Genomic DNA, 13,772 nt, shown 5'->3' on the forward strand with positions numbered 1-13,772 from the left:
AGGGGTCTCTCATAACTAACGCAATTACGACCTCTGCTGGCTGATTGATGGCGCCTGCACAGAGATGGGAAAAGAGTGCTGTCAGGGTGTGTCTCTCCGTACACAACGCTGAAACGCATTGCACTCGTCAAAGTGTAGGTGACAAAATGCACACGGCTGCTGCCCACATGTTGAAGGGAGCATGGGTGAGCTTCGTTCTCCTCAATCAGAGCCTGGGTTGGCATTAGTGGAGAGGAAGCATGACGCAATTGGGCAATTGGACGCGCTAAAAGGCGGGAGAAAGTGCATAAACAAAACAAAACAATATCAATATATACTGTATATACGTATATACAGTGTATCACAAAAGTATCCAGAGGTTGGCTTTAAAAAATAGACACATGAGTGCTGCCAGCATTGCTGCAGAGGTTGAAGACGTGGGAGGTCAGCCTGTCAGTGCTCAGACCATACACCGCACACTGCATCAACTCGGTCTGCATGGTCGTCATCCCAGAAGGAAGCTGACGCACAAGAAAGCCCGCAAACAGTTTGCTGAAGACAAGCAGTCCAAGAACATGGATTACTGGAATGCCCTGTGGTCTGACGAGACCAAGATAAACTTGTTTGGCTCAGATGGTGTCCAGCATGTGTGGCGGCGCCCTGGTGAGAAGTACCAAGACAACTGTATCTTGCCTACAGTCAAGCATGGTGGTGGTAGCATCATGGTCTTGGGCTGCATGAGTGTTGCTGGCACTGGGGAGCTGCAGTTCATTGAGGGAAACATGAATTCCAACATGTACTGTGACATTCTGAAACAGAGCATGATCCCCTCCCTTCGAAAACTGGGCCTCATGGCAGTTTTCCAACAGGATAACGACCCCAAACACAACCTCCAAGATGACAACTGCCTTGCTGAGGAAGCTGAAGGTAAAGGTGATGGACTAAACCCAATTGAGCACCTGTGGCGCATCCTTAAGTGGAAGGTGGAGGAGTTCAAGGTGTCTAACATCCACCAGCTCCGTGATGTCATCATGGAGGAGTGGAAAAGGATTCCAGTAGCAACCTGTGCAGCTCTGGTAATCTCCTGTATCTTCACTCTGGACGTCTTTAATGGTCAGAGTGAAATCAGAATGAGATCCACTACCACTGAAACGAGCTGGAATTCCTGACAGAACCTGATTAGCAAATTTAATCAGAAGTTTAGGAGCTTCTCCAGGTTTCTGCTGGTACCAGTGTAAGTAGTTACCATTATAAACATCAGGACTGGTTTTACAGGTGATGGTAACTGTTTCTCCTGCAAGAGCAGATTTCACTGCAGGAGTCTGAGTCACAGTGACTTGACCCCTACACTGTAACAAATTTCTGTCGTTTTTACAGTATTACTACTGTAGAATGATAAAATTCTTACTGTAGAACCTGTACACAGCATTTTACTGTAGATCTGCAAAGGATCATGGTCAAGATTCAGTGGTGAGCGAATTCTACAGTAAGCATATTTCTGCTATGAATCACAATACGGTAAATTTATCACAATAATCCGTCTTTGGTAATAGTACAGTTTGCATTATATCTAACACAAATACTAGTTTTTTTTATCACTCAGACAGAAAGACGTCTTTATATCATCAGTAACAGGTACAGAAATTAGAATTACTTGATAATAGTCACGTACTCTTTTAAAACGCTATTAAGACAGAAAGCGAGCTAGCTCGCTAACATAGAACTAATCGGCCAGTTGATAAACAACTAGCTAATGGTCTAGCCAAACGTGATACACTAGAGAGCCAGTGTTCATAACATTACCAAAACAGGTAAGAATTTTAAACAGCACATTTTAATAGTAGAATGTGTTTATTAATGTGATATCTAATAATGGGAGGTTAGGAGTTAACAAAACTGTCATAGTCTCCAGTCTTGTATATAAATGTCTACAGCAGTAACAGTAATTCCTTGTTTTATCTTTACAGTGCAGGAAAGAAAACTTTAGCCCAAGATGTGGATTCCAGCAAAATTAAAACAAAGCACTTGCACATTTTTGTTTTTGTTCAGAACAGCAGTGTTTACAAAAATATGAATTTATTTATTTAATTATCTATGTATTTTCAAAAACATGTTTTAAAATGTTGAAATTCAATAAATGATTTTTTGTTACAAATGCAGTATCTTAATTTTTACAATGTATAGTTATTTTTCGAATATTATTTTAGTGTTAAATGCTGTAATGTCTTTAAAGTAGTCTGATATTTGCTGTAATTAAAAGACTGCATTACTGTGATAACAATTAAAGTAAAGTGATTGCAGTAATAGGTTACAGTAATGTGAAATTACTGTAATAAGAGCTACAGTACTGTGATTATTACTGTAATAAATATTACAGTATTTTATAGTTACTGTAATTAAATTTGCAGTATGCGTACTGTAAAATTTATTACAGCAACTTACCGGCTAATTGCTGCCAGCAAGTTACTGTACATTTCACAGTCTCCTTTTTACAGTGTAGATCCTAAAAATAAATCATATTAGATGTTAAATTGATAAAATGCATTATTAAAATTATGTTTATAATAATAAAACTGTTTCTTACCTTGAGTCCAGATGATCAGAGTGCAGATGAAGACGAGGATTAAAGTCATGGTAGCTGTGGGTGAAGCTGCTGTAGCAGAAACTTTCAGTCCTGAAGTGTTAAAGTCGTCGTGCTATAAACACTCTCAGAGCTCTGAAGCATGAAACGGTAATGCAAAGTCTCATCTAGGTATGGAAATATCCAAGACGTTTTGCAGCTCTGGAATTATTCAATTAATTCCCCAATTACATCTGGAAGAGAACGGCTGCTGAAGCAGATTATTAAGAGGTGACCAGCATTAAAATACAATAATCACATTGAACACAATTAAAACACACCTCATAAAAACTTAAGATGAAAGGAAATTATAACACACAACGATTTTTATGTTTATATAGTATTCATAGATGCTATGCAGCTTGGTTTGCTTTACAATCATAACAATTATTATTACATTAAACAAAAATATCTGCAGCACTGTAGCTGTGAGCAGAATTCTATTTAAGTAGAATACACTGGTGTGTTGATTTCAGTATAAAGGCATCTGTAGGTATGACTTTAACTGTGCTGTGCACTGTACTTGTGTGGGATTACCTCTGTAATCGGTTGCGTGGTGAAACCTTTTGTGTCTTTGCAGCTCCCTGAAGAATCGACCTCGCTGCTCTGTCTGATTGCTGACTGTTCTCCACAGGGGGCGCTGCTGAGCTAAACCATGGCCGGTTTAGAGGTGAAAAAGGGGTTCTGACTAGCACAGGACAAAAACAGAAGGCTGGAGGCTACAGCTGCAGCAGCACTCTGACCCTCAGCAAAGGACTCTGGGAAATGGCCAAGGTGTTTGGCTGTACTGTGTACAGTGAAGGAGCCACTCAGATGGTCTCGTTTCAAAAGAGCCACAATGAAGACCACTTAAATTTAAATAAATGCTTAACAACATGTTTAAATTTGAAGGCTGCAGTACTGTGACTGTAGATTCTTTACTTTTTTCGGCATTTAGCAGATGATTTTATCAGTTACAGTACTGTGACAATATACAGTCTGAGCAATCGAAGGTTAAGGGCCTTGCTCAAGGTCCCAACAGTGGCAACTCAGCAGTGATGGGGCTTGAACCAGTGACCTTTTAAGTACTAGTTCAGTACCTTTATTTCTAGGCTACAACTGCCCTATTCCCTGTATCTCTTGTTTAATGGTAGTGAACTGTTATTAGCAGTGTACTGTGTAACAGCTGGGTGAGTGCAGTGCTGTGTGATGTGCCTGAGTAAGTCTGGCTGATGAACATCTGCTGAAAATGATCTATTCTCATCCTCAACACAGTTGATGCAAATCAGACTTTCATTCCACTGGGTAAAACTCATGACTGGGGGGAGGTTTCACTTCTTATGATAAAGGACACTGGATGTTTTAAATAAGACAGTGGACTTGTATAATAAATGATGAGTTTTTGTTTTTACTATTTTTTATTCAGATAAAATGTATAAAATATTTGACCTTTTTATGTGCATGTCATGATCAGGGATGTAGTAAATGTTGGGCTGATGGTAGTAACTCATAGTTTATGTGTTGAATGCAGCAGATATGATCAGACATAAAGACCTTAGTCACTTTGATAATGGTCAGACGACTGTATCTAGGATATCCAAAGCAGCTAATGGTGCTTACAGGCAGCTGTGGGTGAGAACCCACCGATACTGGTCTGAGGAGGGACAAGCCATGCACCTCTGTTAGGTTAATGTTGTGCTGCAAAAATGTAATGATGCCAGAGGACCTACAAGCTATAGCATCTGGTAAGAACTAACAGAAGAACTACTGTGACTCAAATTGTACATACCTGTAATATTTATCCTGGTGAACACACAGTGCATCGAACCCTTCTGTGTATGGGACTGTATAGTCGCAGACCAGTCAAACCCCCCATGCTAACCCCTGAATACTATCAGAATCACTCACAATAAGCATGCAAGCACTGGAACTGGACATCAGAGCAATGGAAGAAAATTGACTGGTCCGACAAATTGTGATTTCTCCAAGATCATTTGGATAGCCGGGCACTCATGCAACTCATACATTTACCCAAGGAACAGTTGGCACCAGGATGCATTGTAGGAAGAGCCACCTTGTTTTTTGAATGACCAGAGGTTTTAGATACAGGACAGCCCTGGTAATCAGTACATATATGGCCAATTTTTCTTCACAGTCCTTTAGCAGCTTACACATTTTGAGCTGTGCCCTAAATTGCATATTAAATAGCTTTTAGCTTCCTGATTTCATCTTGTTTAGTGTTAAAGTGGGTCTGGTGCCATCTAGAAACACTAGGCACAGAGCAGGACTCGCTCCTTGACAAAAATGTTTAGCTGTCGTGCAGAAACAGAAAAAAAGTTGCTTTATGACTAGAGTTGCTTTATCCTGGTCAGGGTTGTGGTGGATCCGGTTTCTCCGAAATCACTGGGCATAATGCAGTAACACACCTTGGACAAGACAGAAATCCATTGCAAGGCTTTGATCATCCTCCTCCTCTGACACAGCCATACCTGTTGGTATGTAGACGTCTAACAGGCTGATAATACCAGTTAGGATTCGAACCCTGGACCCGAGCTGTACAAGATGAGATGAGAGTAGATTAAACTAAGTTTGCATTTTGCATCACATCCTCTAACTGAACACCTGCAGCTGCAGCAGCTTCTCTACAATCTGACCCAGAGGTTTTTGTACGACTCTCTAACACTGTGTGAACAGACTCTTGCTGTTGATATTATGGTCACTCAGGCAGTAATAATCTCCTGTATCTTCACTCTGGACATCTTTAATGGTCAGAGTGAAATCAGAATGAGATCCACTACCACTGAAACGAGCTGGAATTCCTGACAGAACCTGATTGGCAAATTTAATCAGTAGTTTAGGAGCTTGTCCAGGTTTCTGCTGGTACCAGTATAAGTAGTGACCATTTGAGCTGTGGTAATAAACATCAGGACTGGTTTTACAGGTGATGGTAACTGTTTCTCCTGCAAGAGCAGATTTCACTGCAGGAGTCTGAGTCACAGTGACTTGACCTCTAGATTCTAAAAAAAATCATATTAGACGTTAAATTGATCAAATGCATTATTAAAATTATGTTTATAATAATAAAACTGTTTCTCACCTTGAGTCCAGAGGATCAGAGTGCAGATGAAGACGAGGATTAAAGTCATGGTAGCTGTGGGTGAAGCTGCTGTAGCAGAAACTTTCAGTCCTGAAGTGTTAAAGTCGTCGTGTTATAAACACTCTCAGAGCTCTGAAGCATGAAATGCTAATGCAAAGTCTCATCTAGGTATGAAAACTTCAAAGATGTTTTGCAGCTCTGGAATTATTCAGTTAATTCCCCAATTACATCTGGAAGAGAATGGCAGCTGAAGCAGATGATTAAGAGGTGACCAGCTTTAAAATACAATAATCACATTGAACACAATAAAAAATAAAAAATAAGTCATAAAATTTTGACTTAAGATGAAATAAAGAGGATACTGAGGTGCTAGTACAATTTTTCCAAATTATTAATGCTATACTAACTATAACACACAATGATATTTATGTTCATATACCACCCCAAATCAGAAAAAGTTGGGACTACATGGAAAAAGCAAATAATTAAATAACACAGTGTTCCTTACATTTACTTTGACTTTTATTTGATTGCAGACAGGATGAACCTGAAATATTTCATGTTTTATCTGCTCAACTTCATTTCATTTATTAATAAACATCCATTCCTGCATTTCAGGTCTGCAACACATTCCAAAAAAGTTGGGACAGTAAAGCATTTACCACTTGGTAATGTTGCCATTCCTTTTCACCACACTTAAAAGATGTTTTGTCACCGAGGATACCAAGTGATTTAGTGTTTCAGCTTTTATTTTGTCTCATTCTTCCTGCAAACACGTCTTAAGATGTACAACAGTACGGGGTCGTCTTTATTGCATTTTTCCTTTCAAAATTCTCTATTGGGGACAGGTCAGGACTACAGGCAGGCCAGTACCAGTACCCTCTTCTTCCTTGTCTTGTTGAAAAAAACATGGACGTCCCTGGAAAAGATGAGGTCTTGAAGACAGCATGTGTTGCTCTAAGATCTCAATGTACTTTTCTGCATTAATGCTGCCATCACAGAAGTGTAAATGACCTCTGCCAAGGGCACTGACACAGCCCCATACCATGACAGACCCTGGCTTTTGGACTTGTTGCTGATAACTTTTTCATCTTTGGTCCAAAGCACATGACATCCATTTTTTTCCAAAAAAGACCTGGAACGCTGATTCATCTGACCACAATACACGTTTCCACTGTGTGATGGTCCATCCTAGATGCCCCTGAGCCCCAAGAACTTGACGGCGCTTCTGGACATGGTTAACATAAGGCTTCTTTTTTGCACAGTAAAGTTTTAAGTGGTATTTGTGCATGTAACTCTGTATTGTAGTGCTTGACAAAGGTTTGCCAAAATAATCCCTCACCCATGTGGTTATATCAGCTATTGTTGAGTGGTGGTTCTTGATGCAGGGCCGTCTGAGGGATAAAAGAGCACGAGCGTTCAGCTTAAGCTTGCACCCTTGGTCTTTATGGACTGAAATTCCTCCTGATTCCTTGAATGGTGTAATGATATTATGCACTGTAGAGGGACAAATATGCAAATCCATTCTAATCTTTTTGATGGACATTGTTTTTAAACATTTTAATCATTTTCTCTCACATTTGTTGACAAACTGGAGATCCTCTGATCATCTTTGCTCATCAAAGGATGCTGCTTTTGTACCTGTCACCTGTTGACATCACCTGTTTGGAATCACATCATTATTTAGTTTTTACACATCATTACTAGCCCTAAATTGCCCCTGTCCCAATTTTTTTTTTTTTGAATGTGTCGCAGGCCTGAAATGCAGGAATGGAGGTTTATTAATAAATTAAGTTGAGTAGACAAAACATGAAAGATATCAGGTTCATCCTGTCTGCAATCAAATAAAAGTCAAAGTAAATGTAAGGAACACTGCATTTTTATTTTATTTGCATTTTTCATACCGTCCCAACTTTTTCTGATTTGGGGTTGTAGTATTTCTAGATGTTATGCAGCTTGGTTTGCTTTACAATCATAACAATCATCTTAAAAGCATTAAAAAATCATCTCTTGTTTTACCCTAGTGAACTGTTATTAGCAGTGTAGTGTGTAACAGCTGGGTGAGTGCAGTGCTGTGTGATGTGCCTGAGTAAGTCTGGCTGATGAACATCTGCTGAAAGTGATCTATTCTCATCCTCAACACAGTTGATGCAAATCAGACTTTTATTCCACGGGGTGAAACTCATGACTGGGGGGAAGTTTCACTTCTTATGATAAAGAACACTGGAGGTTTTAAATAAAACAGTGAATTTGTAAAATAAATGATGAGTTTTTGTTTTTACTATTTTTTATTCAGATGAAATGTATAAAATATTTGATATTTTTATTGTGCATGTCATGATCAGGGATGTAGTAAATGTTGGGCTGATGGTAGTAACTCATAGTTTGTACGTTGAATGCAGCAGATATGATCAGACATAAAGACCTGAGTCACTTTGATAATGGTCAGATGATCTCTGAAACAGCTAAGGGTGCTTACAAGCAGCTGTGGTGAGTACCTACTGACACTTGTCTGAGGAGGGACAAGTCATGCACCTCTGTTAGGTTAATGTTGTGTTGCAAATGATGCAAGAGGACCTACAAGCTATAGCATCTGGTAAGAACCAGCAATGGGCCACACTTGTCCCATGCACCAGTGGTTCAACAGTCCTGATGACTATAAACATTTGGTGTAAAGTTTTATAATAAAACATTTTGTAGTTGTTTGTTTGCTTTGATAAAAATGTGGTCAGTAGAGTTTAGATCTGTATGTGTTGCTGTCAGGCTGGTGGGATCCAGTTATGTAGCAGAAGCTAAAGTAGCAGGTGAAGCAGATCAGACTACAGACAGTGGTAGCCTGGTAGGTAGAGCTTTGGACAATCAACTGAAAGAATGAGAGTTTAAATCCTGGCTCTGCCATACAGACACTGTTGGGCCCTTGAGCAAGTCCATTAACCCTTCTGGCTCCAGAGATGATGTATAATTGCTGACCCTGTGCTCTGACCCCGATCTCCAAACAAGCTGATATACAGTATGCAGATAAAAACATTTTACTGTACACGTGTATATGTATATATGCTTCCTTTCTATTGAAGTCTGTTCAGAAGTCCAGTGATAGCTAAGTGGTTAAGAAATTGAACTAGTAATCAGAATGTTACCAGTTCAAGCTCCACTACTTCCAAATTGCCCCTGCTGGCTCCTGAGCAATGCTCTTAATCCTCAGCTGCTCACATTGTATTTAGTCTACACTGTAAGTCGCTTTAGCAGTAAGCATGGTGGTGGGTCAGTGATGATGTCGGGTGTTTTTTATCTTCTGTAGGAACCGGTGATCTTGAATTGACCATGTGACTAGCATCATTCTGTAATGAGAAACATTTACTGAACATAAAGCATCTCATTACTTTTTCTAATTTAGTTTTTCCTCGTCCATTCAGCTGCATCACATCCTCTAACTGAACACCTGCAGCTGCAGCAGCTTCTCTACAATCTGACCCAGAGGTTTTTGTACGACTCTCTAACACTGTGTGAACACATTACTACTATGGTAACTCAGGCAGTAATAATCTCCTGTATCTTCACTCTGGACATCTTTAATGGTCAGAGTGAAATCAGAATAAGATCCACTACCACTAAAACGAGCTGGAATTCCTGACAGAGCCTGATTAGCAAATTTAATCAGTAGTTTAGGAGCTTGTCCAGGTTTCTGCTGGTACCAGTATAAGTAGTGACCATTTGAGCTGTGGTAATAAACATCAGAACTGGTTTTACAGGTGATGGTGACTGTTTCTCCTGGAAGAGCAGATTTCACTGCAGGAGTCTGAGTCACAGTGACTTGACCTCTAGATTCTAAAGAAAAAATCATAAACTGCATTAATAAAACGATCAATTTGTTAAAATATCATAAATGTGTTTGTTTGGACATTCAGAATAAAATATGAAAATAAAAAGTCTCACCTTGAGTCCAGAGGATCAGAGTGCAGATGAAGACGAGGATTAAAGTCATGGTAGCTGTGGGTGAAGCTGCTGTAGCAGAAACTTTCAGTCCTGAAGTGTTAAAGTCGTCGTGCTATAAACACTCTCAGAGCTCTGAAGCATGAAATGCTAATGCAAAGTCTCGTGTAGGTATGGAAATATCCAAGACGTTTTGCAGCTCTGGAATTATTCAATTTATTCCTCCTGAAGCACATGGTTAACAGGTGACCAGCATTAAAATACAGTGATCACATTGAAGACAATAACAAAACACCTCTAAAAATTTGACTCAAGGAAGAGGACAGTAGAGATGCTAGTACACATTTTGCAAATTATTAATGCACTTTTATATCAACACAGACAATGTTTATTCTTCTGGATCATTTTCTCTCAGGGCCCCCACCTGAGGACACATCACACAAAATTGGGATTTGTACTTGGTAGCTGTTAATTCTGCATTGTGTTAAGTGATCTATGTGATTTGTGTCTCTGCACACACTGGAAGGACTGGAATCATAAAAAAACTCATATAATAGCAAATATTACCTTCATGGTGCTGTAGGGTCACATGACACAGAAACATGTGGGTTTTACCCTGCAAAGAAACTTTCTAGCAAAGATTTGACTTGACTAATGCTTTTTTTTTAAAGGGGTCAGAACAGAACAAAGGACCAAAGTGTTTGGCTGTAATGTCTACAGTGACGGAGCCACTCAGACGGTCTTGTTTCAAAAGAGCCACTATGAAGACCACTAGAGTTAAAATAAATGTTTAACAGCATAATTAAATTTGATGGCTGCAGTACTGTGACTGTAGATTCATTTAGCAGATGCTTTTATCCAAAGCAACTTACAGTACTGTGAGAGTATACAGTCTAAGCAATTGAGGGTTAAGGGCCTTGCTCAAGGGCCCAACAGTGGCAACTCGGCAGTGATGGGACTTGAACCACTGATCTTTTAAGTACTAGTCCAATACCTTAACCACTAGGCTACTACTGTCCTATTCACTGAAATAAAGGTTCAATATTAAAATCATCTCTTGTTTTACAGTAGTGAACAGTTATTAGCAGTGTAGTGTGTAACAGTTGGGTGAGTGCAGTGCTGTGTGATGTGCCTGAGTAAGTCTGGCTGATGAACATCTGCTGAAAGTGATCTATTCTCATCCTCAACACAGTTGATGCAAATCAGACTTTCATTCCACTGGGTGAAACTCATGACTGAAGGGAAGTTTCACTTCTTATGATAAAGAACACTGGAGGTTTTAAATAAAACAGTGAACATGTGAAATGTATAAAATATTTGATCATTTTATTGTGCATGTCATGATCAGGGCATAAAGACCTGAGTCACTTTGATAATGGTCAGACTGTATCTAGTATCTTCGAAACAGCCAAGGGTGCTTACAGGCATCTGTGGTGAGTACCCACTGACACTGGTCTGAGGAGGGACACGCCATGCACCTCTGTTAGGTTAATGCTGTGCTGCAAAGATTTAATGATGACAGAGGACCTACAAGCTATGACATCTGGTAAGAACCAACAACAGGCCACACTTGTCCCATGTACCAGTGGTTCAACAGTCCTGATGACTATAAATATTTGGTGTAAACATTTTGTAGTTGTTTGTTTGCTTTGTTAAAAATGTGATCAGTAAAGTCATGTAGTAGCAGGAGTTAAAGTAGCAGGTGAAGCAGATCAGACTACAGACAGTGGTAGCCTAGTAGGTAGAGCTTTGGACAATCAACTGAAGGAATGACAGTTTGAATCCTGGCTCTGCCATACAGCCACTGTTGGGCCCTTGAGCAAGTCCATTAATCCCCTTGGCTCCAGAGATGCTGTATAATTGCTGACCCTGTGCTCTGACCCCAATCTCCAAACAAGCTGATATACAGTATGCAGATAAAAACTGTCACTGTACTGTACACGTGTATATGTATATATGCTTCCTTTCTATTAAAGTCTGTTCAGAAGTCCAGTCACAGCTAATGTTACCAGTTCAAGCCCCACTAGTTTCAGATTGCCCCTGCTGGCTCCTGAGCAGTGCTCTTAACCCTCAGCTGCTCAAAGTGTATTTAGTCTAAACTGTAAGTCACTTTGGATAAAAGCAGTAAGCATGTTGGTGGGTCAATGAGGATGTGGGGTGTTTTCATCCGCTGCAGGAACAGGCGATCTTGAATTGACCATGTGACTGGTATCATGGATTTACAGAAATAACAAGACATTTACACAAGGAATGTTCTGCTTTCAGTGGTAAAACCAAACCTTGGTGATGGTTGGATTGTTTAGCAAGAAGTCAACCAAAGCTTTATCATAGATGGAAATTGTGTTAGATATATTTTTCATAACTTTGCAACAAATATGTCATTAATTAAAATAGCCTTGTATATCAAACTAAGTTTGCATATATACATAACCTAATACAATTAACTTAACCTTCATCTTTTGACCTCCTCATTAAACAGAGCCCTCTGACACACAAAGAAGGCAATCTTCTGGACCTGGTCTTCAGCTGTCCATTTTTTGCTCCTGACCTCACTGTCACCCCTCACTGACCATCACTTTGTGTCCATCTCTCCCTATCTTCCAACCCTTTCTACTTCCAACCACACTTACACTCTTACAACACGCCCAAATCTTCACTCTCCATCTTCTTCTTCACTGATCTCTAACATCTTAACTTCATTACCTAACCCGGACGTGCTTGCTACCCTTCCACTTAACTCTGATACCAATACTCTACTCTCTTCTCTTTCAACATCTCTTGATCAGCTCTGTCCTCTCTCCCTCAAATGAGGAAAAGCTTCCCACCCTGCTCCTTGGCTTTCAGATGCATTGTGCAGCAATAGAAGAGAATTAAGGGCAGCTGAGAGAAAGTGGAGGAAATCTAAGCTCGGTGTTGATCTCCACTCCTACCACGATCTGCTGTCCAGGTTCTCATTCGACATGACTGCTGCAAAAACATCTTTTTTACAAAGCCAAGCTTGAACAATCTGCTGCTGACCCACGTAAGCTTCATGCTATCTTTTCTTCACTTCTGAACCCTCCTCCTCCTCCCCCATCTGCCTCTCTCACTGCTACTGACTTTGCAACATTCTTTCAGGAAAAGATTGACAAAATCAATCAATCCTTCTCTCCGACTGACCCACTTTAAACTGACCCTCAACCCACCAACACACTCACCAGCTTCACCCCACTCACCATGGATGAGGTTACACAGCTCCTCTCATCCAGCAATCCCACTACATGCACACTCGACCCTATACCATCCACCATCCTAAAAGACATCTCACAGGACCTAATCCCCTTCATCACACCCATCATCAACAACTCCCTGACATCAGGTGTTGTATCTACCGCATTTAAGAAAGCTCAGAGTCATTCCCCTTCTTAAGAAACCTACACCAGACACCACAAACATGAACAACTACAGACCTGTCTCACTCCTCTCTTTTTTATCCAAAGTTCTTAAAGGCGCTGTCTATAACCACCTATCTCTCTTTCTCACTCAGAATGAACTCCCTGATCCGTACCAGTCTGGCTTCAAGGCAGCGCATTCTACAGAAAAATCTCTTGTGGCTGTTACTGAGAAGCTTCATGCAGCCAAAGCAGCCAAACTGTCATCGGTCCTTATTCTTCTTGACCTCTCTGCAGCCTTCGACACAGTGAATCACAGCATTCTCTTTTCTACTCTATCCAATATTGGAGTAACTATTTCGGCATGGCAGTGGATGGCCTCCTACCTGGAAGGGCGCTCCTACCAAGTGTCATGGAGGGGATCTATATCCCCTCCATGCACTCTCTAAACCAGTGTTCCTCAGGGCTCTGTACTTGGCCCACTTCTATTTTCTATCTACACCCGCTCTGTTTGTAAGGTCATGGCCTCCCATGGCTTCTCCTACCACTCTTATGCAGATGATACTCAGCTCATTCTGTCATTTTCTCCTTCAGACACACAAGTCTCAGCTCGCATCTCAGCATGTCTGTGAGATATCTCACAATGGATGTCAGCTCATCATCTAAAACTCAATCCCAGCAAGACAAGCAAGACAAGTAAGAGTTGTTACTTATTCCTGAAGATCAATCTCCAACCCAAGATCTAGTCATTTCTCTTAATGACTTCCAGATCAGACCATCTGATAATGTAAGAAGC

General features: G+C 40.3%; 2 gene segments (V, D, J or C); both read right to left on the reverse strand.

The window, feature by feature from the left end:
• Nucleotides 1–5,254: 5,254 nt before the first annotated feature.
• Nucleotides 5,255–8,094, reverse strand: LOC134310693 (probable non-functional immunoglobulin kappa variable 6D-41). The segment is given in 3 exon segments: nucleotides 5,255–5,595; nucleotides 5,676–5,765; nucleotides 8,067–8,094. Coding segments are annotated over 3 exon segments (459 nt in total).
• Nucleotides 8,095–9,168: 1,074 nt separating this feature from the next.
• LOC134310773 (probable non-functional immunoglobulin kappa variable 6D-41) lies at nucleotides 9,169–9,663 on the reverse strand. The segment is given in 2 exon segments: nucleotides 9,169–9,500; nucleotides 9,609–9,663. Coding segments are annotated over 2 exon segments (381 nt in total).
• Nucleotides 9,664–13,772: the final 4,109 nt, after the last annotated feature.

Source organism: Trichomycterus rosablanca, chromosome 1, assembly GCF_030014385.1.
Source record: "Trichomycterus rosablanca isolate fTriRos1 chromosome 1, fTriRos1.hap1, whole genome shotgun sequence".
Classification (NCBI taxonomy): Eukaryota; Metazoa; Chordata; class Actinopteri; order Siluriformes; family Trichomycteridae; genus Trichomycterus; species Trichomycterus rosablanca.